The following is a 26,875-nucleotide window of genomic DNA, read 5'->3' on the forward strand; positions in this document are numbered from 1 at the left end:
TTTTCAATTAATATATTCACGGACATCGCGGTATTTTCACATTGTTGTGGATGTGTCTTTGGGGTTAATTTCTGAAAAATTGGAGTTACTGGCTCAAATGTAAATGCATATTTACTTTTGTTGTATCGCCAAATTCTGTTTATGCTCTAGTCTCATTCTTTGACGTGTAGCTGTCCAGCTACACGTCAAAGAATGAGATTAGAACATTCTCTAACACTACATACAAAAATATACTCAAAACCGATTAAAGACCTAAATATACGAGTGGAAACCATAATACTCCTAGAAGATAACATGGGTGGAACACTCTTTGACATAAATCATAGCAATATTTTTTTGGATCTGTCTCCTAAAGCAAAGGAAATAAAAGCAAAAATAAACAAATGGAATATAATTAAAGTTAAAAGCTTTTGCACAGCAAAGGAAACCATTGACAAAATGAAAAGACAACCTGCTGAATGGGAGAAAATATTTGCAAATGATATGACCAGTTAGGGGTTAACATCCAAAATATATAAACAGCTCATATAACAGTTAAAAAACCTCCAAATAACCCAATCAGAAAAATGGGCAGAAGACCTACATAGACATTTTTCCAAAGAAGACATACAGATGGCCAACAGGCAAATGAAAAGATGGTCAACATCATTAATCATCAGATAAATGCAAACTAAAACTACAATGAGGTATTACCTCACACCTATCAGAATGGCCATCATGAAAAAGAACAGAAATAACAAACGCTGGCGAGCACGTGGAGATCTGTACACTGTTGGTGGGAATGTAAATAGGTGTAGCCACTGTGGAAAACAGTATGGAGGTTCCTCAAGCAACTAAAAATAGAGCTACCATATGACCCAGCAATTCCACTCCTGGGTATGTATCCAAAAGAAACAAACGAGCAAACAAAAAACAACAACCCCACCCCCTCACTAAGTTGGATGGTCTCCTTCAGGCTCTCCATGGTTCTCTGAGTCTAAGGGTTTCCACCGCTCATCTACCCTTCCCCCACAGCTTCGTCTACATGCCTCTGACCCCCACCCTCCCAGTCCCACCTCTCTGTTTAGTAAGAAGGTGCCTGTGTCTGGCAGAGCCAGGATAGGATGAAGAGACAGTCCTTCCCAGCCGCCCGGATAATCAAGAGTTTTGGCCGGATCACTGAGCACACACCAAGACCGTGAGGGGCCAGAGGAAAAGCACAGACCATGGTGCTGAAGGGGATTAATAAGGAACTTAGTGATTTGGCCCCTGACCCTCCAGCACACCGTTCTGCAGGTCCAGCTGGGGATAATATGTTTCATTGGCAAGCCACAATTATGGAAGCTAGTGAAAACCCATATCAAGGTGGTGGATTCCTTTTGACAATTCATTTTCCTACAGACTACCCCTTCAAACTACCTAAGGTTGCATTTGCAACAAGAATTTATCATTCAAACATTAACACTAATGGCACCATTTGTCTCAATATTCTAAGATCACAGTGGCCTCCTCCTTTCATTGTTTCGAAAGTTCTCTCATCCATTTGTTCACTGCTATATGATCCAAACCCAGATGACCCCCCCTAGTGTCATACACTGCATGGATCTATAAAACAGAGAGAGAGAAGTACAAAAGAATTTCCCAGGAACGGACTCAGAGGTATGCCATGTATGCTACCTTAAAGTCAGAATAACCTGCATTATAGCTAGAATAAACTCTAAATTACTGTTAAAAAAGGAAAAAAACACTCATTCGAAAAGATGCACGCACCCCAATGTTCATAGCAACATTACTGACAATTGCCAAGATGTATATACCACATCTTCTTCACACACACACACACACACACACACACAATGGGATACTAGTCAGCCATAAAAGAAGTATGAACTTTTGCCATTTTGCAACAACATGGATGGAGCTGGAGGGTATTATGCTAAGTGAAACAAGTGAGATAGAGGAAGAAAAACACTGTATGATACCACTTATATGGAGAATTGCAAAAATAAAGCAAACAAGGGAAATATGACAGACTCACAGATATAGAAAACAAACTAGTGGTTACCAGTGGGAAGAGGGAAGGGGGAGGGGCAGGGGAAGGATAGGGGATTAAGAGGTACAAAATACTATGTATAAAATCAATAAGCTACAAGGATATATTGCACAACAAAGGGTATATAGCCAATATTTGATAATAACTGTAAATGGAATATAACCTCTAAAAATTCACGTGAATCACTCTGTTGCGTACATGAAACTTATAAAATATTGTACATCAACTATACCTCAATTAAAAAAGATCTACTCTCTTAACAACTTTCAAATATACAATACAGTATTATTAACTATAGTCACCATGCTGTACATTACATCCCCAGGACTTCTTTATTTTGTAAATGGTTTGTACCGTTTGGCCATTTACACCCATTTCATCCATCCTCCACCCCACACCTGTGGCGACCGCCAATCTGTTCTCTGTATCTCTGGGTGGTTTTTCTTTTTTTAAATTTCCACATATAAGTGAGATCATATAGTATTTGTCTTTGTCTGTCCCTCTGTGTTATTGCAAATGGCAGGATTTCCTTTTATTTATTTATTTTTTTTAATGGCTGAATAATATACGAGGGAGGGTGAGAGTGTGACTGTGTGTGTGAGTGTGTATCACATTTTCTCTATCCATTCATCCATTAATGAACACTTATGTTGTTTTCATGTCTTGGTTATGGTAAATAAATGAATATGGGGGGAGTGCAGATATCTTTTCCAAAAAGTTGTTGTTTTCTTTTCCTGCGGATAAATTTCCGGGAGTGGAATTGCTGGATCACATGGTAGTTCTATTTTCAATTTTTTGATGAACCTCTATACTGTTTTCCACAGTGGCTGCATCAATTTACAGTCCCATAAACTCATATTTTCTTGAATAATTTAAGCACATCCTAAATGCAAAAAGGTATATATCTTTTCCTAAATTTAAAAGGTGTATATCTTTTAAATTTTGGAAAAGAAAGACTGGATGGAGTACACCAAACCCATAAGAGAACAGCTTTAATTTTTTTTCTCTATCTTCTTATCCTATTCTACCGTGGACTTCTTTCACATTACCAAGGATATCCCTATTCCAATTCCATGCAGTCTTGTTCTGGATCACATAGATGATTTAAAATTTTTCAATTTGTATTTCAAAAAACAAAATTCTTACTTCTAAATCTGATAAAGAGCAATAAGTGTGTGACCCACGTCACTCATAAGCTTACGTTCTGAATCTAAATAAACTTTCTTTTGAAAAGAAAATCACTTGAAAATTACCAAAAAAATAAGTCAACAGGAATTTATGCATATCAGGAACACTGGTTAACAGGCTTTTCCAACCACACAGTGAAGAATCGGCCTCTACCTCACTAGGGGTGACAGGAGCGACTGGATGTGGCCCTGGGATGTGCACTGGCCGTGGCAGTAGTGCCAGCCCTGGCTGCAGCCCTGGCTCGGGCTCTCTCTCCCTCATCTCTCAAAGCCTCTTCATACCAGGATGGGAAGGCAGTGGGGACCCTATCAGTGACCCTGGCCAGACACTCCAGGGCTTTCATCTTGCTGGTTTCAGCTTGGGCTCTTGATCGCTGTCACGCATCTGATGATACACCAGGCACTTTTCCTGCACCAAATATTCTGTGATAAGCTTCCTGGGCTCCCCAAAGATTGAATGCCTCCTTCCACCATAGACGTCCCTCATATTCAGGAATCCCCAGATCTCCTCCTCAGAGGCACGGTCGCCATTCAAGAAGATCACACACCCAGGAGAGGCATCAGGAGCCCATCCTTCGGAAACCCCCAGCCACTGCTCAGACTCCCATCGTTGGTGAGGTCTAGCTTGCTGACAAGGGCATAGGAGTGACCACTCGGCTTGACTTCCTTCAAGTCAAGGCCACAGACCAGTTCCGTGTGCTCAGTGGCTCTCCTTAGGATCTCGGGGAATTGTTCCCTGTACATTTTGTTGACAACCTTCAGCATGTCTGCCTTCGTAATGGGCTCTTTTATATTTCTGCAGTAGGAATTGCATCAACATCCCTGCCTTCCTGGTTAGAAGGTCTTTCCGGAAGCTCTCAGTGGAGGTTGAGGCTTTAGAGCGACGTGCACTTTCTCATCTTGGCTCTTGACATCTTTTTCAGACATTGTGCATGGAACAGCTGAGAAGTAATGATGGTGGATGTGGATCTCTGAGGCTCCTAGGAATGCCAGCCACAGGGGAGTCCAAGGAAACATCCCCAAAACAGGAGAGGAAGAGAAGGGGGACTCTTTCCTGCTGAGTGGTTTGAGCACCCTGGAGATCCTGGGTCTCACCCCGGGCATGCTGGCATTTCTCACGAGCACTGAGTTTACTCTTGTGACCCTAGGGAATGATGAGTGTGATCAGGAACAGCAGGCAGGAGTGTGGGTGATGCCCGCACTTGGAGGAGGGAAGAGGAGGGAGAATGAGATGGTGTGAGGACCTTCAGCAGGGAGATTCCACATAAGCTTTAACCAAGTCCATCTCTGCAGGTTCCCTTGAGGGCACTGCCCTAGGACTCTGCAGGGCTCTTGTTCTCCTGGTCAACCTGTCCCCGAGAACCCAGTGGAGGAACGGTGAGCCTTAGGCTGCAGCCTGCCTGCCCTGTGTTTTACTGACTAGGGTGACAGCAGGGTTGATAGTGGGGCCACTTGTGTTTTTCAGTGTAGGGAGTCCTCTGTGTTTAGCTTCAGGATTATCGTGACAGCTCTTGGCAAGGCCTGGAAACTCCCCTCTCTGTGACTCTAAAGTTGACACCCCGAAGCTCTCCGGGACCCACAAGAAGGAAGTGACAGGGGCACCTCAGCCCACCACTCTTATCAGGGGGAACCCAGCAGTTAAAGCTCCGTGGGTACCTCTCTGTCCTGAGCTTGTCAGATCCCAAGTGGTCATTTGGAGTCCTCACTTGGATACCGCACAGGGTCATGGACTCTTCCTTTTGCTCACTGGGGGCTGGACCTTCAGACCGAGGATCTCACCTCCTTCCAGAACTCATATAAAATGGGATGTGGATCCATGAAAGAAATAATTGACAAGCGAGATTTCATTCCCTTAAACTTCTAATCTGCAAAAATACACCATCAAGAGAACAAGAAGATGAGCTACAGTCTCAGAGGAGATATTTGCAAAAGACAGATCTGATGAAGGCTTTTATCCAAAATATACAAAGAACTCTTAAAATTCAATAAGAAGGAAACTAACAACCCGATTAAAAAAATGGACAAAAGATATGAACAGATACCTCACTGAGGAAGATGTACAGATGGCAAACAAGCATACGAAAAGGTGCGCACCATCATATACCATTAGGGAACTGCAACTTAAAATTACAACCAGATACCACTACATGCCAAAATCCAAAGGACTGACAGCAGGAAACGCTGGTGAGGGTGTGATTCAATAAGAACGCTTGCATTGTCGGTGGTGATGCAAATGGTATAGGCACTTTGGAAGCCAGTTTGCAAGCTCCTTAGTAAACTAAACGTATTCGATACTGTTGGTGGGAATGGAAATTGGTCCAGCCACTATGGGAAACAGTATGGAGGCTCCTCAAAAAAATCAAAAATAGCATATGATATTGTCGGCAATCCCACTACTATCCAAAGGAATTGAAATCAGGACCTTGAAGAGATACCTGCATTCCCATGTTCACTGCAGCATGAGTCGTAATAGCCAAGCTATGGAAGCAACCTAAATGTCCACCGATGGATGAACGGATAAAGGAAGTGTAAAGTATACATACAACGGAATATCATTCAGCTTTAAAAAGAAGCTAACTTCTCCAGCTATGACAGCGTGAATAAATCTAGAGAACTTTATGTTCCAGTGAAATAAGCCAGACACAGAAGGACAAATACTACATGATGTCATTTATATGAGGAATCTAAAACAGTCAAAGTCAGAGAAGCAGAGAGTAGAGTGGTGGTTGCCAGGGGCTATGGAGATGGGGAAAATGAGAAGGTTTTCATCAAAAGTTACAAAGTTTCAGTTATGCAAGGTAAGTCCTAGGGATCTACTATACAGCATAGAGCTTACAGTTAAGAAAACTATACGGTACACTTTCTAACAGGTTAAATCTCACGGTCAGTGTTCTTACCACACACACACAATAAAAAGGGTGGGAGGAAACATTTGGAGGTCATAGATATGTTTATGGCATAAACTGTGGTGACTGATAGTTTCACAAGTGGATACCTATCTCCGAACTCATCAATTTGTATTCATTAAATATGTACGGTTTTCGTGTGTCCATCCTACCTCGATAAGTTGCTTTTTTAAAACACCAACTAAACATACTCTTACCATACAATCTAGTAATCATGCTCCTTGGTATTTACCAAAATGAGTTGGAAACTTACATCCACACAAACACCTGCACGCCGATGTTTATAGCAGCCTTACTCATAATTGCCAAAACTTAAAAGCAACAAAGGTGTCCTTCAGCAGGTAAATGGATAAATAATGGAATACCGTTCAGTGCTAGAAATAACTGAGTTATCAACCCGTGAAAAGACATGGAGGAACCTTAGATGTGTACGACTAAGTGAAAGAAACTAATCTTAAAAGGCGACATGCTGCGTGATTCCAACTACAGGACATCCTGGAAAAAGGCAAAACTATAGAAAAAGTAAAAAGACCAGTGGTTGCCAGGGGTTGGGGGCAGGGAGGGATGAATACAGCACAGAGAATTTTCAGGGGAGTGAAATTACTCTGTATGACACTATGATGGTAGGTACAAGTCATCCCACGTTCGTCGGAACCCACAAAGCGTACAACACCAAGAATGAAGCCTAAGGTAACTCTGGACTTTGTGTGCTAATGATGTGTCAATGCAGCTTCACAGATCGCAGCGAGCGGCCCACTCTGATGGGGGGTGTTGGTAGCGGGGGGCGGTGTGCGCTGTGTCAGGGAGGAGGGTACATGGGAAGTCTGTACCTTCTGCTCCAGTTTGCTGTGAACCTAAAACTGCTTTAAAAACAATAAAGTGAACTAAAGAAAACACCGATGGGGGTGGTGGTTGTTGCTCAGCCTCACACCCTTCCCTGGGGATTTAAGTCTTGAGTGCAGGCGCAGGGCCAGTTTTCCCCTCTATCCAAGAGTGGGTGGGCCTCTCAGTCCTCACTCAGTTTCCTTGATCTGACTCCTGGCAGGGCCTGAGGCTCCCCTCTTTCTCGACCTGAGCACATCTCTTCAGAGGAAGGCTCTTATTTCCCTGAGATCCACTAGGAGGAGGTGAGGGTGGCCTTACTTGGCCACACCTGCCATGCCATGAGTGACAACTGTGTCAGGCAGGCTGAGACCATATGATGGTGATCCCACTCAGGGTTCTAACTCAGTGCCCTAAATCTCACTCACGCGAAGGCCTAAGGTTCCCCCCTCTGCTGCCCTGGGACCTCCCCCTCAGACCAAGTTCCGCACTTTTCTGTTATCCCTGAGAAGGATATGAGGCCATCTCTCCCTGACATTTACACCAGGATCTGTCACGGCAACAGGGAGGATTCTGTGAGGTCTCCGCTGATATGGGTTTGGTGGGCCCTGAACTCTTCAGGGTGCTCACCTTCCTCCTGGCGCACCTTGGAAATCCTCTCCCTACTGACCTGAGCTGCCCAACCTCAGGCCAAAGTCTTCACTTTCTCAACCTCTTACGTGGAAATCAGGTTCAGCCACATCTTGCCAAGGCTGTCTGGGGACTCCGAGGGCTGACGGCAGGGTCGGGAGTCCATGGGACACACTGTTCGGGGCTGGCAGGTGTGCTTCCTTCATTCCTCATTCAGTGTCCTCACCATCACATGTGGCAGAGACTGGGGCTCCTCCCTCTACTGACCTGAGCTCATCCTCCTAGGTAGGACTCACAAGGCCCTGAGAACCCTGAAGAGTAAGTGAGAGCATGCTCAGGCTGACAACTTTGCCTGGCATGTTGCTCTCCCCAGGCCACCCGTGAGGGGCCCTTCATCGTGGCTCCTGTTTCTTGATTAAAGGGCCCATCCCTGCAAACTCTTGACCAGTTTCCCTATTGCAAACCCTTCAGAGACTGGGTCTCCGTCCCAGGGGTGATGTGAAGTAGGGAAGTTGTAACACAAGGCAGGATGGATGGGCTGTCAAGGAAAAAAAATACATCGGTTTTGCCCTTCTCTTTACCAGCAAGACTTAGCCCTTTATGTAACTTCTCTTTGAATAGATTTAACTTCCAAATGCAAAGGGCTGTCCAGCATGATTTTCTGAGCCCGATCTTTTGAGGCTATCTGACTTCGGATACATAGATGATCATACTGTCACTAAATATCTTCCTCTGCTTTCTTCACCCTTTTCAACTATTTTGATACGCTTATTGCTGTGCTTACGTATTCCCACCCAGTGTTTTGGGCACAGGGTCCTCCTTTTTATCACCTGAGATATATTTTGTACTGAGTGAGAAGTAAGGTGAATTATGGAACACAAAGTTGGCCTCGGGCTGGGAGGAATGGAAAAGTGTGGGCGTCAGACTTAGTTAGGCCAGGACACTGTCACTTAACAGCTGTGTGAAATTGAACACATTACCAAACTCTGTGAGCCTCGGTCTTTTCATCTGTGAAATGGGTTTGAGAAGCTCTGTCTTGGGGACTGATAGAATTTGTAGAATGCCTGTGAAGTGCCTGGCCCATTGCCTGGCCGGTACTGAGACTTTCAAGGATGCCAGTTCTTACTCTGATTAATTTGTCCCCTGGAGTTTCAACCCACTACACTGAGATGTAACTTTCAATCCAGGAGATGCCAGAGAATAAGCAGGGCTCTAGGGCAAAGAAACCCCTATCCGGCAAAATCCTGCTCAGCAAGGAAAACTAGTTACTTCCCTGTTAAGAGTATGTCATTCAAGGTCAACATGAGGTAGACTTCCTCAGTAGATGCAACACGAAGCTCTAAAATGTTTCACGGACCAAAAACTCACCTCCCTCTCAGTTGCCCTTCTTTGGGAACCACTCCCACTTTCATTCATTTAACCACACACGAATATCTATTCCTTGCCTAGAGTTTGCCAAATTACAATCAAGATAACTTAATTTGAATGATTTTTGTTAGTGGAGTGGGCTCTGGCTCCCCCAACTAGGGCAAAGAGTGCCAGTCCAGTGGCTTCTGGGCATCCCACCTCAGGGGAGTACCACCCTTATTTCTCAGAAACTCCCTGGAGACATGACGTGAATAAAACATCTAATTTGCATAGTGTTCACCTGCACTGGGACAAGAGCACAGGACACATTCTATTCCTGCCTCAGGTGATTTCTCTCTGATCTACCTACAACCCCAGAGTATAGGGAGACCTTGAAGATACTGCAGGTTTGGTTCCAGACCCCCAGAATAAAGCGAATAGCACAATAAAGTGAGTCACAAGAATATTTTGGTTTCCCAGTGCTCTTATAAACTTTATGTTTACACTATACTGCTGTCTATGAAGCGTGCAATAGCATTATGTCTAAGAACAATGTACATACCTTAATTAAAAAATACCTTTCTGCTAAAAAAAAATGCTAACCATCACCTGAGCCTTCAGCGAGTCCATCTTTTGGCTGGTGGAAGGTGTGAAATATTGTGAGAATTACCAAAATGTGACACAGAGACATGAAGTGAGAATACGTTGTTGGGAGAATGGTGCTGAAAGACTTGCTGGAAGCAAGGTGGACACAAACCTTCACTTTGTTAAAGAGGAAAAGAAAAAGCAGTATCTGTGAAATACAATAAAGCAAAGCGCAACAAAATGAAGTGTGCCTGTAACTGCTAAGGGCAGTTTCCCATTCCAGGCTTTGTCCTTCAACTATACAGCCCACCAGCTGAGGATCTGGCCCCTGCTCAAAATTATCAGTCTCATCTAGCCCACCACACACCTGACTTATAATTACGTCCCACTGCAGGACTTACATTTTCCCAAGGCCCACCACTGCCTTGCATCAGGGAATTTACATTTGACTGCTATCATGTGAAACCACCCCCCTCCTTTCTTATCCTGTCTTTTCATTTGTCCTTTTGGTCTTAGAGTATACATCACCGTTTTCTTTATATGATAGCTGCTTCTTGACTCTATAATTTTATGGTCAGTAGCTAGGCCTTCTTTCTTCTCAGCTCTCACAGTCCTAGCAAGGAGCCTTCTAAGAGCAGATGCTCAATTCATGTATGGGGAATAAATGAGCCTGTGAGCATGAGGTCTACTTTATTATGATTTAATTCTACATTTTTGAATGAGCCAAGCACATACTGTTATTTATATAATTTTATAAAACAGAGTAAAAGGAATTAGGAAACCAAATATTGACCATCTTACTTTTTCTATACGATACTACAGTATACTACTATACTATACTATATTTAACTTCTTCACATGTTCAAGGAATTGCATATTGCAATGCCATGTTATCTTCCACCAAATTACTAAAGAGATGGAAGTTTTCCCAATCTGTTTTACAAAACAGCAAAACTCTTATTCTTAAACCTTATTCTTGAAACCTTATTCTTAAACCTTATTCTTAAAACCTTAAAAACACTAAGGTTTTAAGATTTCATTTAGGAGTTAACCTTTGAAAGACAGCAAAAAACAAAAACACAGACGTATTTCCAAATTCCCCATACAGAACAGGGACACAAAGGTATTATACACTGTTCCCTCCGTCACACCCAGCCCTACACTACTTGGAACACTGAACACTCTCTTCAGCCGCAAAGTGCAGAATCTGCCTCAGATTCTGTGTGGCAGGAGCTGGACAGAACCCTGGAAGATCCACCGGCTCGCGCTCTCTCTTCCTCATCTCTCAAAGCCTCTTCAAAGCAAGATTGGAAGGCCCTGGGGATGGTGTGATTGATCTTGGCCAGGAACTCCAGCACTTTCATCTGCCTGGTTTCGGCGTGGGCTCTCGGGCCCCACAGGAACTCGTAGTGTGCTGGATCACTGTTGGCCACTTGCCGGTATTCCAAATACTTCAGCTTCACCAAATCTTGGGTGATGAGCTTCTTGGGCTCCCCAAATCAGAAGTGCCTCTTCCCAGCATAGACACTCATCTTATTCAGGAATTCCCAGATATTCTCCTCTGTGGCACAGTTGCCCTTCATGAGGATCACACCCAGGAGACACATCAGGAGACCGGTCTTGGGTAATCCCCTGCCACAACCCATGGTCCCATTGTCAGGGAGAGCCATTTTGCTGACAAAGGTATAAGAATGCTTGGTACGGTCGACCTCCTTTAAGTCAACACCAAATACCGCCTCCATGCTGAAACAAGCTCTTCTGAGGATCTCAGGGAATTGCTTTTGGCACTTCTTATTGATAAACTTCAGCATATGTGCTTTTGTAACAGGCCTTTTCTTTTTACACATGTGCATCAGGAACTGCACCAACAAATTCACTGTCTGCCTTCGAGAGCCTTTTCGAGACCGCACGGCGGAGACGGGGCCTGAGAGGAACTGTGCTTTTGCTCCATTTGGCCTTTGGCTCCTTCGGATGATCTTGTGGGAGAAACACCTGCAGGCTTAGTGGTGGTGGCTAGGGCCCTCTGACGACTCTTGAGAGTGCTACGTGACTTAGCAGCCGGCTTTCTCGGAGTAGTAACTCCAAGAGGAGGAGGAGGAGGCGACGAGGCGGCTTCCTCCTCGGCTGCAGTGGCCTGAGCACCCGTCAGACCCTGGGTCCCACTTTGGGCCTGGCGGCGTCTCCTACGGGTGCGGAGCTCCCTGTTCTGACCCCGAGGCATGGTGACTGTGGTCAGGGACAACAGGCAGGAATGCAGGTAGGACAGCGGGTGATCTGGCAGAGAGGAGAGAGGATGAGAGGGTGTGAGCGCCTACAGCAGGGAGGTACCCCCCTGCCTTTAAGAGGGCCACTCTGCAGGTTTCCGTGTGGGCACTGCTCTGCGAACACACAGGACTCCTGTGCTCATCACCCTGTCCTCTAAGAACCCTGTGGAAATAATTAAAGTGAGCCTCAGGCTGCAGCCTGCCAGCCCTGCCTGGTGCTTACTGGGGCCGAGAGCAGCAGTGGGCAATTATCTAGTCCTTGTGGAGCCCCCTCTACTCTGGAGCATTGGGGTCCCCTCAGTTCATATTCAGGACCATCGTATCAACTTTGCACAGGGCCTGGGCCCCCTCCTCTGCGCTGCTCTAAATTTATACCTCAGACCCAGGTCCTCATCTTCCTGGGATACCTTAAGAAGAAGTGAAGGGGCACCTCAGCCCAGCGCCCCTGCAGGGGGGCACCCACAGCTGACAGCTCTATGGGACTCTGTCCTGGGCTCCTTGGGGTCCTCAGTCCTCATTCAGGGTCCTTGCCTTGGCTCCAGGTAGGGCCTGGGATACCTGCGTCTGATCTGATGTACCTCTTCTCAAAGGCTCTCACCAATCTCATACCATCAGAAAAAAAGGAGGGCTCACATACACCTGACTTCCATACCTGGGCTCCCCAGCGCTGCAAGCAAGGAGGGGGGGCACTCTCTGTTAGTCTCCTCTGTTTGTGGGTGAGTGGTATCATCACTGTTCTTTCAGGGTCCTCATCCTGACTCCTAGAAAGCCCTGGGTCTCTTCCCTCTGCAGACTCGAGGCTGTTCAATTAGTCCAACACCCTCACATCTCTGAACTCTCCAGACAAGTGAGAAGAGGGCTTCAGCTTGACAGATACTCTGGGTTTCTACTCAGAACACGGGCAGAATTTATGAGACCCTACATTTTAGAGTCGGTGTTCACCTCAGTCCTCACTCAGGTCTCTGACCTGAACTCTGCATAGGATTTAGGACTCCTCCCACCAGTAACCTGGGCAGTCCAGCCTCAGAGCAAAGCCCTCAACTCCCCGAGTCCCTAGAGGGGAAAGTCAGGGTCCTACATATATGACTACCCCTGGCTGGAGCCTCCCACAAGTGTAGGGGCGCTGCTTTGTGATGCCACCCCTAAATGGGGAGAGGCCCCCTCATTAGTATTTAGGGTCCTCACCTTCACCTCTGTTAGGACCTAGGTATCCTCCCTCTGCAAGACGGAGCTACTCCCTAGACCGAGGCCCTCCCATCCCCGAGACATCTCAGGCAGAACTCGGTTGGAGGGCTCTGTTGGGGCTTCCCAGGGCCTACAGCAGCAGCGAGACTTAGCGCAGTTTGTTACGGGCCGAGTGGTACCCCTCACTCCCCACTCAAAGTCTTCACCTTGACTCCAGGCCAGCACTGGGAATTTTCTCTTGCCCGGCCGGAGGCATGGCCCTCAGATCAAAGTTCTCACTTGCTGGAACCTCTGAAGCCGAAGTCAGGATGACTCACATCCGGCCACGACTACTCAGGGTCTCCGACAGCTGACAGCAGGGGCGGGGGTCTGTGGCACTCCAGTGTTCTGGAGCCGGCGGTCCCTAGGTCCTACATACAGAGCCCCCATCTTGGAATCTGTCAGAGCCTGGGACTCCTCCCTTTACCGAACTGTGCCCACAAGCTTCACCTCCTTGAGCTCCTGGGGGTGGGGGGGGGGGGAAGTCCGGGCCTGCTACCTATGACCGCCCCGGGCCTGGAGCCTCCGGGAACTGAGTGCATGGGTGCGGCTCTGTTGCCATCTCCACTCCCTCATTAGCACTCAGGCCCCGCCCCCACCCCGCCTTGACTTCACTTAGGGCCTAGGTTTCCTTCATGTACAGAATCGGGAAATTCTCTCTTAGATTAAGGCTTTCCCCCTTGAGAATTTCCAGGCAGAACTCAGCCTAACAGCTTTTCGGGAACCTTCCACGTTTGATCACAGAGGCGGGATTTGTGGGGGTCACCTGTGTTACGGGAGGGGGGAAGGGTCCCTTGGGTCCGCATTCAGGTCCTCACCTTGACTGCAGATCAGTCCTGGGAATCCGCCCTTGGCCGAACAAACGCCGTGGACAACCTTCCGGCTCCTCGCCCCCGGAGCAGAAGTGTGCGAGCCACTTCGGTTAACGGCTGCCTTGCGTGGGGTTCCAATGGCTGACGCGAGGGGCGGGGCTCTACGGGACCCCGGGGTTCAGAGGTCAGCCGCCCCTTGATCCTCCCTCGCGGTTCTCTCCGTGCCGTCTATTAGAGCCCGTGACCCCTCCCTCTGTGGTCCCGAGTCCTCCGGCCTCCAAACAAAGCCCTCACATCCCCGAGTCCCTAGTGGGGAAGGCAGGGCGTTGTTCTGACCATCTCTGCCTGACAAGAGGGGCGCCACCCTGTGAGCCTCGCTCCTTGGGAGAGAGACCTTCTCATTAGCACTGAGGTCCTCACCCTGACCCTGGTTTGTCTGGTTATGGCCAAGACCCCTTCCCTTGCAGAAGTGGGAGCTGATCCTGATAGACAAAGCCCTTCCCTCGCCGAGACCAGACAGATAGAAACGAGGAGGCTTCTCATCCCTAGAGCTCTGCTGCCCGGGGCCTCTCGTGGTTAAGAATGGGGGCAGGGGTCTGTAAAGCCCCCTCATTTGTGGGTCTAGTGATACCTCTTTCCTCACTCAGGGACCCCACCGTACTCCTGGCCAGTCCTGGGACCTGATCCTCCCTGACCCTCCAACCTGAGCTTCTCCCTCTACTGAACTGAGGCTGTTCTTCTTAGACCAAGACTTTGACCTCGCTGAGAACTATGAGACTTATAAGAGAGGATGCCCTGCCTGGGCATTCTAGGTCTGAGAGAACGTTTGGGCAGGTCTCTGAATGACCTATATTTTGCCGTGGTTGTCTCTCCAGTCCTCACTCATTTCGGGGGGTGGGGGCGTGTTCCTTTTGTCTATCTCTTGGATTAAAAGGTTCCTGGGGAATGCCACATCCCTGCAAACTCTTGAGCAGTGTACCTAATGCAAACCTTGTAGTTTCATGTCCCAGACTTGACGTGAGATGGGGAAAATGCAACATAAGGCAGGGGGCCCAGGACAGGGGTGGGCTCCCAGAGAAAAAGAATGCTAACCTGTCCTTCTCAATAGCCAGAATTAGCCTCACCTGTGACTTGTTTTAACTGATTTATAGGCATACCTCTTTTTATCGTATTTCACTTAATCATGCTTCACAGATATTCTGTTTTATTACGAATTGTAAGTTTGTGGTGACCGTGCATTGAACATGTGAATGGGCGCCGTTTTCCCAACACCATGTGTTCACGTGGGGTCCCTGGGCCACATTTTGTTAATTCTTGAAATATTTTAAACTCTTCCATTATTTTCTTAGGGTTCTCTGCTCAGTTATCTTTGTTATTATTGTAACTGTTTTGTATTTTTAAATTAAGATGTGTGCCTTTTTTTAGACACTGTCTAGTAAGTGTACAATAGGATTAACAACTTTTATAAGCACTGGGAAACCCAAAATCTCATGGGATTTACTTTATTGCAATATTCGCATTATTGCGGTGACCTAGAACCCAACTCACAGCATCTGAGATATGTGCATACTTCTAAAGGAAAGGAGCTGCCCAGGATGGTTTTGTGCTTCCCCTGACTGAGGTTGTCTGACACTGCATATAGAGATGATCCTACTGTCACTGAGCAGCATCTGTTTCTTCTCCTTATTCCTGTTCCTCCTCCTTATTCCTAACTGGCATTTACTGAGGTATTCTTCAATGCTTTGGATAGATTCCAATCCCGTTCTTTAGCCACACAGTCCTTATCTTTATCCCCAGATACATTTGAGTGTCAAGGAATACAAGCTCTGCTTTAGGCCAAGGGGAGTATAACAGTGTGAGATCTAGAGGAATTCAGACCAGGAGTCTAGTCCCAGGCCTGTCATTTACTAGTGTTACCCAGCAAGGGCTCACTGCCTGACATGCATAGAAGCCAATACTATGGCACTGGCTTTTGAGATAAAAACTTTATTCCGGGACTGCCCTGGTGGTGCAGTGGTTAAGAATCTGCCTGCCAATGCAGGGGACATGCAAGAGGGAAGAGATATGGGGATATATGTGTATGTATAGCTGATTCGCTTTGTTATAAAGCAGAAACTAACACACCATTGTAAAGCAATTATACTCCAATAAAGATGTTAAAAAAATGTGTTGAAAAAGAAAATGACACAAATGAACTTATTTACAAAACAGAAACAGACTTACAGATATCGAAAACAAACTTATGGTTACCCAAGGGGCAACGTGGGGCACGAGGGGTGGATAAATCAGGAGCTTGGGATTAACATACACACTACTATATGTAAGACAGATAACCAACGAGGACCTATTCTGTGATAACCTGTATGAGAAAAGAATCTGAAAATGAACGAATATATGTATATGTGTGACTGAATCACTTTGCTGTACACCTGAAACTAACACATTGTAAATCAACTAAACTCCAATAAAATTAAAAAAAAAATACCATGTGATCCAGCAGTCCCACTCCTGTGCACATATCCAAAGAAAACCATAATTTGAAAAGGTACACGTACCCCAATGTTCACTGCAGCACTATCTACAATAGCCAAGACAGGGAAGCAACCTAAATGTCCATCGACAAAGGAATGGATAAAAACTACGTGGTACATATATACAACGGAATATTACTCAGTCATAAAAAAAGAAAGAAAGAATGCCATCTGCAGCAACATGGACGGACCTAGAGATTATCACACTAAGTGAAATAAGTCACACAGAAAGACAAATATCATATATCACTCATATGTGGAATCTAGTTTTTTAAAATGACACAAACGAACTTACTTACAAAACAGAAACAGACTTACAGATATCGAAAACAAACTTATGGTTACCAAAGGGGAAACGTGGTGGGGGCAATGGATAAATCAGGAACTTGGAATTAACATACACACTACTATATATAAGACAGATAACCAACCAGGACCTACTGTATAGCACAGGGAATTCTACTCAATATTCTGTGATAACCTATATGAGAAAAGAATCTGAAAAAGAAAGAATATATGTATATGTATAACTGACTCACTTTGCTGTACGCCTGAAACTAACACAACATTGTAAATCAACTATTCTCCAATAAAACAAACAAATAATAATAAAAAAGGAATATACACGTGTAACACCACCTCTGGGCAATCATCTCAGGCATGGGTGAAAAACCCCATCACCCTGTAAAGCAAGGTTTCCAGTCCAGGAGCAAGGTCTTTTATCTCCTGAGTCAGAGGACCCTCATTAATATCAATCAGGTTTAATAACGTTTTGCCACAGTCATCCAGTAGCCAACTCCCATTAGCCAATCCTAACAAATGTAACAGTCAGACCTAAACAAACATAGGCAAACAAATCCAAAGGCCTGGGACTTCAACCCAATCCTTTGAGTACCTCAGCATCTGTAACCTTTTGTACTGTCTCTCTGAGGGTGGCACTCTAGCCCATGATCCTAGCCTTAGGACTCTAACCTGGACTCTATCCTGACCAAAAAAAACTCCCCCCCCCACCAGGCAGGACTCTAACCCACAATTCCGACGAGATTATTAGACAATTTAGGTACAGGCACATTTTAACAAGGTTACTCACCCAAAAGACGTCTGATCCAGGAGCTGTTTCTTTTCTCAAAAGTGAAAGTAGCCCGAGGAGCCTGGAGCGCCATGGCGGGGAAGCAGGAACCCAAAAGCCGACCTTCTAGACAAATTCAGTCTAGGTGGCTACTCAAGGTTGGTGCCGAGGGCCCACACTCTGCCAGGGGCTACAGTGCCTCAGGCAGGCGGTCACAAGACCTAAATCTCACCTGGGTTGCCAAAACTTACTGAACAAGGGCTCACTGCCCTGTGTGCGCAGAAGCCAACACTATGGCAACAGTTTTTGAGAAAAGAGCTTTACTGCAAGGCCGACTAACACAGGAGACAAGGCTCTCAAATCTCACCTCAATCCAGCGGTCTGGGTGAAATTTAAGGGGTTAGGGTAATTTCAAACTTGGAAGCTAATTGGCTAGTCTTGAATTAGTCCATATAAGCTACACATGCTGCTGGAGGCCAGCTTTTCCTTAACTGAAGGACTTTCACGGGCTCTCCAGGCAACATTTCTATTCTCTGAGTTCTGCAGACGGAAGGTCATCCTGGGGTCATGGGTTGCTTCTTGGAGATGTGCAGTTCTGTCTCTGTAAAATAACTCAAGGTTTGATTACTCAACACCCTATTTAAGGAGGCAAAACCAGTTTAAGCTGATCAGTTGTTTTACCTGCTGTTTCACTAGCCCCACGAACTTGAGCACATTAACCAAACAGCAAGACAAAGAAATCACAATTAACTAAAATGCTGCCTAGCAAGGACAATCATGTAACATCCACACCAGAGGATATAATACGTAATGCGCTTGTGGGAGAATCTTTCCCAGTTGGAAACAACTCAAAGCCCTTAGAATTTTTGTCATTGACCAGTATCTTCCCTACCCGCTACCCTTTCTTCTAAATAACCATGATTTCCATTTATTTAACTCCCAACAAAAATCTAGAACTTGCCTACAATTTGCCAAATTACACACAACATACAACAATTGAGTACCCTTTCAATGGCGAGGTCTCTGGCTCCCCCAACCCAGGGTAAAGATTGCCAGCCCAGTGGATTCTGGATTCTGTGAGGCCCTCCATCTGAGGGTCTGGCCGGGCTCACCACTCCCACAGTCTCATCTAGCCCACCAGGCAACCTCACTTAAAATTACTTCTCACTGAAGGCTTGGCATTTTCCTAAGGCTCCAAACTGCCTTGCCTCAGGCCATTTACACTTGATTGCTTTCAGCTCCAACTGCCCGCCCTCTTTACCCCTACATTTTACTTGTTCTGTAGGTTGTAGAGTGTATCTCACCATCTTTTTTTTTTTTTTATAATAGCAGCTCCTAGACTCTAAAATTCAATGGGCAGGGGCTAGATCTTGTTTTTGTGGTGGTTGTTGTTTGGGGGCTTTTGGGGTGGGTGGCAGGGGGAAGCATCCACAGTACTAGTATGAAGCCTTCCAAAGAGCTCATTCTCAATTAATGATTGGGAAATTAAAAAAGAGTAAGCATGTGGCCTAATCCATTAAAATTTAACTTATCTTATATTCCTGAATAATCTAAGCAAATCCAGGTGTATAACTTCTACTTTTACAAGAAGAAACATGAGAAGGATTTAGGCAAACCACAAATTGACGATCTTTTCCTTATTTATAGTCTTTCTTTCGGTCTTTATTGATTAAATATAAGGTACCTACCGTATACTATGCTCAGGCTTTTTTTTTTTTTTTTTTTTTTTTTTTTGCTGTACGCGGGCCTCTCACTGTTGTGGCCTCTCCCGTTGCGGAGCACAGGCTCTGGACGCGCAGGCTCAGCGGCCATGGCTCATGGGCCCAGCTGCTCCGCGGCATGTGGGATCTTCCCGGACTGGGGCATGAACCCGCGTCCCCTGCATCGGCAGGCAATTCCTACTGCAGAAATCTAAAAGAGCCCATTATGAAGGTAGACATGCTGAAGGTTGTCAACAAAATGTACAGGGAACAATTCCCTGAGACCCTAAGGAGAGCCACTGAGCACATGGATTTTAATGAGGTTCCTTACCTCCATGAGAGCTCTGGGAGGAAGTGAGTATGACGCATCATGTCACCATGCCTAAGTGACATAGCCTCAGGTCTGACAACAGGGACAGTGCTCTCTGTGGTCCCCTTCTTTCTGGGAGAGATCCTTTCATTGTCAGCCAGTGTCATCATGTTGACTCTTGTTAGGAACTGGGTACCCTTCCTCTGCTGAATGAGGCCTCCCCCATCAGTCCAAGGACTTTAAGTCCCTGAAACCATCCTCCTTCAGGCAATAAGGGATAAACTTAGCCTGAAAGCCCTGTCTATTGCCTCCCAAGGCCAATTACAGACGCGGGACTTTCTAAGGATATATGTGTGACGGGGTAGTTGGTTGCCGCACTCCTCATACAGGACTTTTACTTTGACACTGTCACGCCTGGGATTCCACTCTCTGCTCAACAGCCAGCCTAGAAACCAAGGTCCTCACCTCCCTGACACCCTGCAGGCAGAAGTCAGGGGGCACTTGACCCTGCCAGCTCTTGCCTATGCCTCCCAGACCTAACAGCAGAGGAGGGGCTAAGTGTAGCCCTGTCAGTGGTGGACTGAGTGGTCCCCATGTCCACAGACAGGGTCTTCACTACGACTCTGCACACTTCCTGGGACTCCATTCTCTGCTGATCTAAGGCTGAGGGCTCTGCTGATCCCCAAAGTCCCCACCTTCCCGCGACCTGAGTTCAAAGTGTTAGTCACAAGCAGCCAGGACTGTTCTGGACCTCAAGGGGCTGCTACAGGGGATGGGACTTTATGGGACCCTACTGCTCTGGCTGGGTCTTTCTTCAGCTTTATCACTGTCATTTCTGTGAGAGACTCACACGCTCTCCTCTACCAACCTGAGAACTCTGCCCTTAGACACATTTCTTATGGCCCCAAGAAGCCTGAAGAATAAGTGAGGGTACGGTTAGCCTAACAGGTCTGCCTGAGACCCTCTGTGTCTGAGAGCAGACAGGAATGGTGTCCCAGTGACCACCCCCCAATATTCTGGGGTGTTGGTCTCCTCAGTCCTCCTACACGGGGCCCTCGTCTTGGTTTCTATCTCTTGGATTAAAGCCTGCTGAGGAAATTGCACATCTCTGCAAACTCTTGAGCAGTTTTCGCTCTGCAAACCTTACAGAGAATGGGTCCCTGGCCCAGGAGTAATGTGAGATGGGGAAGCTATAGGACAAGGCAGGAGTCCCAGAACAGGTGGTGGTAGCCTGTCAGGGAAAAAAAGTACACTGATCGATTCTATCTCATCAGCCAGATGAAGATTCCCACGTCACTTCTGTTCTGATAGATTTACTTTCTACAGGGAAGAGACTGTGAGGATGATTTTGAGAGCCCCTAGTCTTTTGAGGTTATCTAACATCGCAAATGTAGGTGCTTATACTGTCACCGAATACTGTCTCTTTCATTCATTTATTTATACCTCTCAAATATCTTGGTATTCTTACTGCTCTGGCTACGTATTCCAGTCCAGTAGTTTGAGCACAAGGCCATTCTTTTTATCACCTAAGACAAAGTTTGAAGGACTGGGAAAACAACTGAAATAAAAGACACAGGGTGTGTCTCAGGGTAGGAGGAGTACAACAGTACGAGCTCTACAGTAATTTAGACCAGGAGTCTAGTCCCACCCCTGTCATTTACCAGCCTTATGAATTTTGGCACATTACCAAACTCTAACTCTATGAGCCTCAGGCTCTTCCCTGTGAAGTGAGTTTGATAAGACCAGTCTTGTAGGACTGGTGGAATATATGTGATGTATGGAAAGCATCTGTCACTGTGCCTGTCTTGTATTGAGACATTAGGGAATGGCAGTTATTACTATGATTATCTTGACCTCAGATGTTACCATCAATCCAGCTGGGATTTTTTTTTTTTTTTTTTTTTTTTTTACATCTAAGGGATGTCAGAGAATATGCAGCATTCTAGCTGGAAAAAATCCTCCCAATCAGCCAAAATTCTGCTTTTAACAATGAAAACGAAGGAATATGTTCTCTCCACCCCCTCTTTACCCTGCTTTTTTACTTGCTCTTCGAAGTAGAGAGTATCTCACCCTTTTCCATATAATAACAGCTTCTCTGCGAAACTGTAATTGCATGGGCAGAGGCTAGGACTTTTCTGACTAAACATCCCCAGTACAAGCACAGAGACTTCTTAAGAGCAGATGCTCAGTTAATGTTTGTGTGAAATAAGAGGCATGAACAAATCATTTGCTAGAATTTATATTCTCAAACATTCTTGAAAACCATAAGCAAATCCAGTCTATATCTTTTATTAAATTTACAAAAGAAAGACTAAATGGAGTAAGGCAAACCAAGAATTGATCAACTTTTACTTTAGCTCTCTGTCTTATCTATCTTATCTCTCCATCTAGCTACCTAGCTATCTTCTGATCCTATTTTAGGGTGGTGTTCTTTCATGTTTCCAAGGATATTCGTATCCTAAAGTGATGTTATTCTTGTTCTGGACCACAAAAGTGATTTAAGGATTTCCAATTCGCATTTCAAAAAACAAAATTCTAACTCCTAAATCTGACAAACAGCAATAAGTGTGTGATCCACGTCATTCACATACTTATATTTTGAATCGAAATAAACTTTCTGTTGAAAGCAACACCAATTAAAAATGCAGGAAAAAGTCAACAAGTTATTTAAGCATATCAGGAACACCGGTTAACAGGCTTTTCCAACCACACAGTGAAGAATGGCTGGGCTTCAGACCTCACTAGGGGTGTGAGGAGAGGCTGGACGTGGCCCTGGGACGCACACGGCAGTGGCAGTAGTGTCAGCCCTGGCTACAGCTCTGGCCTCGGCTCTCCCTTCCTCAGCTCTCAAAGCCTCTTCATAACAGACTGGAAAGGCACTGGGGGCCACACCAGTGACCTTGGCCACAAACTCCAGGACTTTCATCTTGCTGGTTGCAGCGCGGGCTCTCCGGCCCCACAGGAACTCATAGCGCGGGGGATCGCTGTGGCGCACCTGACGATACACCAGGTACTTTTCCTGCACCAGATCTTCTGTGATAAGCTTCCTGGGGTCCCCAAAGATTAAGTGCCGCCTTCCATCATAAACACCGAATTTACTCAGGAATTCCCAGATGTCCTCCTCAGAGGCGCGGTTGCCACTCAAGAGGATCACACCCAGGAGAGGCAACAGGAGCGCACTCTTCGGAAACCGCCTGCCACTGCTCCGACTGCCATCATCGCTGACATCTAGCTGGCTGACAAGGGTATAGGAGTCACCACTCGGCTTGACTTCCTTCAAGTCAAGACCAAAGAGCCGCTGAACGCGCTCAGCAGCTCTCCTGAGGATCTCGGGGAACTTCCCCTTGTACCTTTTGTTCACAAGCTTCAGCATGTCTGCCTTTATAATGGGCTCTTTCACTGTATACTTCTCCAGCAGGAAATCTATCAACATTCCCACCTGCTTGGTTAGAGGATCTCTCTGAGAGCTCTCACGGGAGGCTGAGGCCCGGGAGGAATTTTTCCGTGCCTCAACCCGGCCCTTGGCACGTACATCAGATCCTGGGCCTGAAACCCCTGCAGCACGAGAGCTAGTGGCTGGGGCTCCCTGAGGCTCCTGGCGAGTGCCAGCAGCAGGGGAGCTCGGGGGAGTACCCTGAGAAACAGAAGCGGGGGACGAGGGCGACTCGTCTATCTCTGCTGCAGTGGCCTGAGCACCCCCGAGATTCTGGGCCTCCCTCCGGGCCTGGCGGCGCTTCTCACGGGCACGCAGCTTACTCTTCTGCCCCCGAGGCATGACTATGGGCAGGGACAGCAAGCGGGGGAGTGGCCAGGAGAGCAGGTGATGCTGGAACCTGGAGGAGGGAAGGTGAGAGGGTGTGAGCACCTTCAGCAGGGAGGTACCACCCTGACTTGAAGAAGGCCGCTCCGCACGTTTCCTTGAGGGCTCTGCTCTAGGAACCACTGGGCCCTCGTTCTTGCTCAGCCTGTCCCCTGAGAACCCAGCGTAAGAAGCGACAGTGAGTGAGCCTCAGGCTACAGCCTGCCAGCCCTGCCTGTGGCTGACGGCGGTGACCACAGATCCTGGTAGGGTAGGCCCTCTCTGGGTTCCAAGGGTCCCTTTCGTTCACAAACAGGATTGTCACATCGACTCTTGGTAGGGCCGGGACCTCTTCCCTGTGCTGCTCTAAAGGAGACACCTCAAAGCTCCCCGGGGCCCACGAGAAGGAACTGAGTCATGGACACTGTCGGGGTGCACAGCGCTGACAGTGCTGTGGGGCCTGCTCTGTCCTGAACTCGTTGGTCCTCAACCATTCAGCGTCCTCATCTTGTCGATACCAAGGGTCTGGGACCCCCCACACCCCCGCTGTGCTTCTGCCCCTGGTGTGGCACCTTCAGACGAAGGATCTCATCTCCCTTAGAGATGATACACAGAAATGAGGAGCCTCCGCCTGACAACCGTGCTCTGGGCCTTCAAGGGCTGAGCAGAGGCCTGGGCAGGACTCTTTATTATTCCTTTGATTCGGTGGAAGGGGGCTGTGCTACCTTCAGTCGTCATGCACGGTCCCCACTGGGTCTCCTGGGAGGATCTGGGGGACCTGAGGACATTTCCTCACAGTAAGGCCCACAGCTCCCTGAGACCGAACGGTGGACGTGAGGATGGCCTTACCTGGCCACAGCGTCCCTAGCGTCCAGAGGCTGAAGCTGCAGCAGGCACGCTGAGGCCCTATAACGCGGGCTCCTCCCTCACGGTGCCCATTTCTCACTCAGGGGAGGGTCTACGGTTCCTCCCTCTGCTGACCCATCACACCAAGATGCTTACTTCCCTGTGAGTTCCGACTGGGGAACGGATGGGCACTTCTGCCTGACATCTGTGCCCGGGGGCGCCTCGGAACGACAATGCAGAGGGACTCAGCGGGGTCCCCGCTGGCATGGGGGTGGAGTTCCCCACAGTCCTCAGCATCTTCTCCGTGAGTCCTGGCAAACCCCGGAAATCCTCCCTCCGCTGACCTGAGTTCGCCTGCATTACCTTAAGATTCTCACCTTCCTGAGATCCCCGAGATGAAAGAAAGGGTGGGCCCCTTCCGTTCACCCCCGTCCATGCCCTCCCTGGGTTGGTAGCAGGGGCTGGACCCCACGGGACCCCACTGTTCCGGCGTCGTTGGCCTCTTTCGCCCTCACTCTGACGGCATCTACTCTCCTCCCTCAGCCCACCTGAGTCTTCGGGCCTCAGATCAAGGCCCACATCTGCCTGGCTCCCTGGGGCTGGAAGTGAGGGGTGACACATCAGGCTACCTCTTACCTGGGGTTTCCCAGGGCCGAGGGGGGCGGAGTTTGTGGGCCCCCACTGCTTTGGGTGGGTGTTCATCTACATCATCCCTCAGTGTCCTCACCCTGACGCACAGCAGGACTTGGACATCCTCTGTGTCTTGACTTGAAGTCTATCCCCTCGTACTAAGGCCCCCCAACTCCCCGAGACCCACTAGAAAGAAAATTTTCTTGTCTCTCTACCTACAACGGTGTGTGGACTTGCAATGCTGACAGGCAGGCAGAGATTCTGTGGCCCTCACTATTGTGGCGTAGGTGGTCCCCTCAATTCTCAGGCTCCTCTCCTTGGTTCCTGGCATTACCGGGAAATCCTCCGGCTGCTGACCTCAGCCCATACTCCCATCCACGAGCTTCCTCACCTCCCTGCCATGGTCCGGGAAAAAGGGAGTGATATTCATCAGGTCACCAGGCCTGAGTCTCCCTCCCAGGTCTGAGAGTAGGGATGAGATTCTATGTGGTTCACTTCTTTCTGGGTGGGGTTCCCTCATCTTCACTCGGTGTTACCACCCTGACTCTTGTTAGGAACCAGGCTCCTTCCCTAGGTTGAATGAGGCCTCTCTCATTAGACCCAAACCCTGACGTCCCTGAGACCACCCTTGGAGGAACTGAGAGGGCAATTCAGCCTGAGAGCTCGAAACCTGGCTTCCCAGGGCGAAGGCAGAGGTGGCACTGTGTGTGGTCTCCTCTGTTCTGGGGGAGTCGGTTGTCTCCTTCCTCACATAGAATTTGTGCCTTGACATCGATCATGGCCTGGGACTCCTCTTCTTCTGCTGAACCGGGCAGCCAGCCCTTAAACCAAGGCCCTCATCGCCCTCAGACCCCACAGGCAGAAGTTAGGGGGCACCTGAGCCTGCCAGCTCTGCCCTGGGCCTCCCGGGGCTAACGGTAGGGGCGGGAGGCGGGGGGTCACCTTTGTTATGGGGGGAGGGGGGAGGGGGGAGGGAAGGTCCCTTCAGGCTACATTCAGGTCCTCACCGTGGCTCCGGACAAGTCCTCAAAACCCACGCTCGGCCGAACAAACCAACGCCGCGGCTAACGGTCGGGCTCCTCGCTTCCAAAGCGGAAGTCGGGGGGAGCCGCATCCGGCCCTGCGTGGGGTCTCCGAGGGCTGACGGCAGGGGCGGGACTCTGCAGGGACGCCCACTGTTCAGGGGTCAGCGTCCCTGCGTCCTGCCGGTGCCGTCTATCAGAGCCCGGGACCCCTCCCTCTATGGTCCCGGGTCCTCCAGCCTCCGAACCAAGCCCTCACCTCCCCGAGGCCCTAGTGGGGGGAAGTCAGGGCGCTGCTCGGACCATGTCTGCCTGACAAGACGGGCGCCACCCTGTGAGCCTCCCTGCTTGGGGTGAGACCCCCTCATAAGCACTGAGGGTCCTCACCTTGACTCTGGTTATGGCCAACATGTCCCCCTCTGCAGAGCTGGAGTCTGGTCTTGCTAGATGAGGCCCTTCCCTCCCTGACATCACACGGGTGGAATGAGGGGATGACTCAGCGGTAGCTCTTCTGGGTCTCCCAGGGCTAAGAACTGTACAGAATTCTATTTGGCCACCTCTGCTTTTGGGGGGTCCCCTCATAACAGCCATGTAATTTCCTTGACTCTTGTTAAGGCCTGAGTTTTCTCTCTGTAGATCAGTGGGTGTCCCACTAGTCCAGGGTCCTCACCTCTATGAGACTCCTCAGGGAGACTGAGGGGGTTCTTCTACATCAAACATCTGTCCTGGGGCATCCCAGGGCTGACAGCATTCGGGGGATTTGTGGGACTTCTCTGTTCTGAGGTGGGTGGTTCCCTCATTCTTATTCGGAGTCTTGTCAGATACCTGACCAGCGTAGGGACTCCACTCTCTGCTAACTTGAGGCTGCTCCCATCAAATCAAGGTACTCGTGTTCTGCAGACCTCCAACTGGAAGCCAGGACGAGACACATCCAGCCAGGACTGTTCTGGACTTCCAAGGGTTGATGGCCTGAGTCAGAGTTTACAGAAAACCCATAGTTCTGGCTGGGTCCTTCCATCATTCCTCATTCAGGGTCCCTACCCTCATATCTATCGAAGACTGGGACTCTTTCTGCCTACCTCCTTCCATTGTTTTTAGGCCAAGGCTCTTAAGTCCCTGAGAAGTCTGAAGAATAAGTGAGGGCATGCTCAGCCTGACA

The 26,875-nt window shown here is 48.0% G+C and overlaps 1 protein-coding gene and 2 pseudogenes across 3 annotated transcripts; 1 reads left to right on the forward strand and 2 right to left on the reverse strand.

Annotated features, from left to right (window-relative positions):
• Positions 1 to 1,205: 1,205 nt before the first annotated feature.
• On the forward strand, positions 1,206 to 1,672 carry LOC308609470 (ubiquitin-conjugating enzyme E2 D3-like; annotated as a pseudogene). The gene has a single exon. The product of its transcript is annotated as a ubiquitin-conjugating enzyme E2 D3-like (transcript).
• Positions 1,673 to 3,377: 1,705 nt separating this feature from the next.
• Positions 3,378 to 23,258, reverse strand: LOC308608370 (melanoma-associated antigen B4-like; the record flags this gene model as incomplete). Its single annotated transcript, XM_081221356.1, has 2 exons — positions 22,328 to 23,258; positions 3,378 to 3,545 (listed from the first exon to the last, which is right to left on the reverse strand). Exons 1-2 carry the CDS (start codon positions 23,192 to 23,194, stop codon positions 3,378 to 3,380), a joined length of 1,035 nt encoding a protein of 344 aa, XP_081077482.1. The 5' UTR covers positions 23,195 to 23,258.
• On the reverse strand, positions 10,697 to 11,730 carry LOC308608367 (melanoma-associated antigen B3-like; annotated as a pseudogene). The gene has a single exon. The product of its transcript is annotated as a melanoma-associated antigen B3-like (transcript).
• Positions 23,259 to 26,875: the final 3,617 nt, after the last annotated feature.

Source organism: Mesoplodon bidens, assembly GCF_964165515.1.
Source record: "Mesoplodon bidens genome assembly, chromosome: X".
NCBI lineage: Eukaryota > Metazoa > Chordata > Mammalia > Artiodactyla > Ziphiidae > Mesoplodon > Mesoplodon bidens.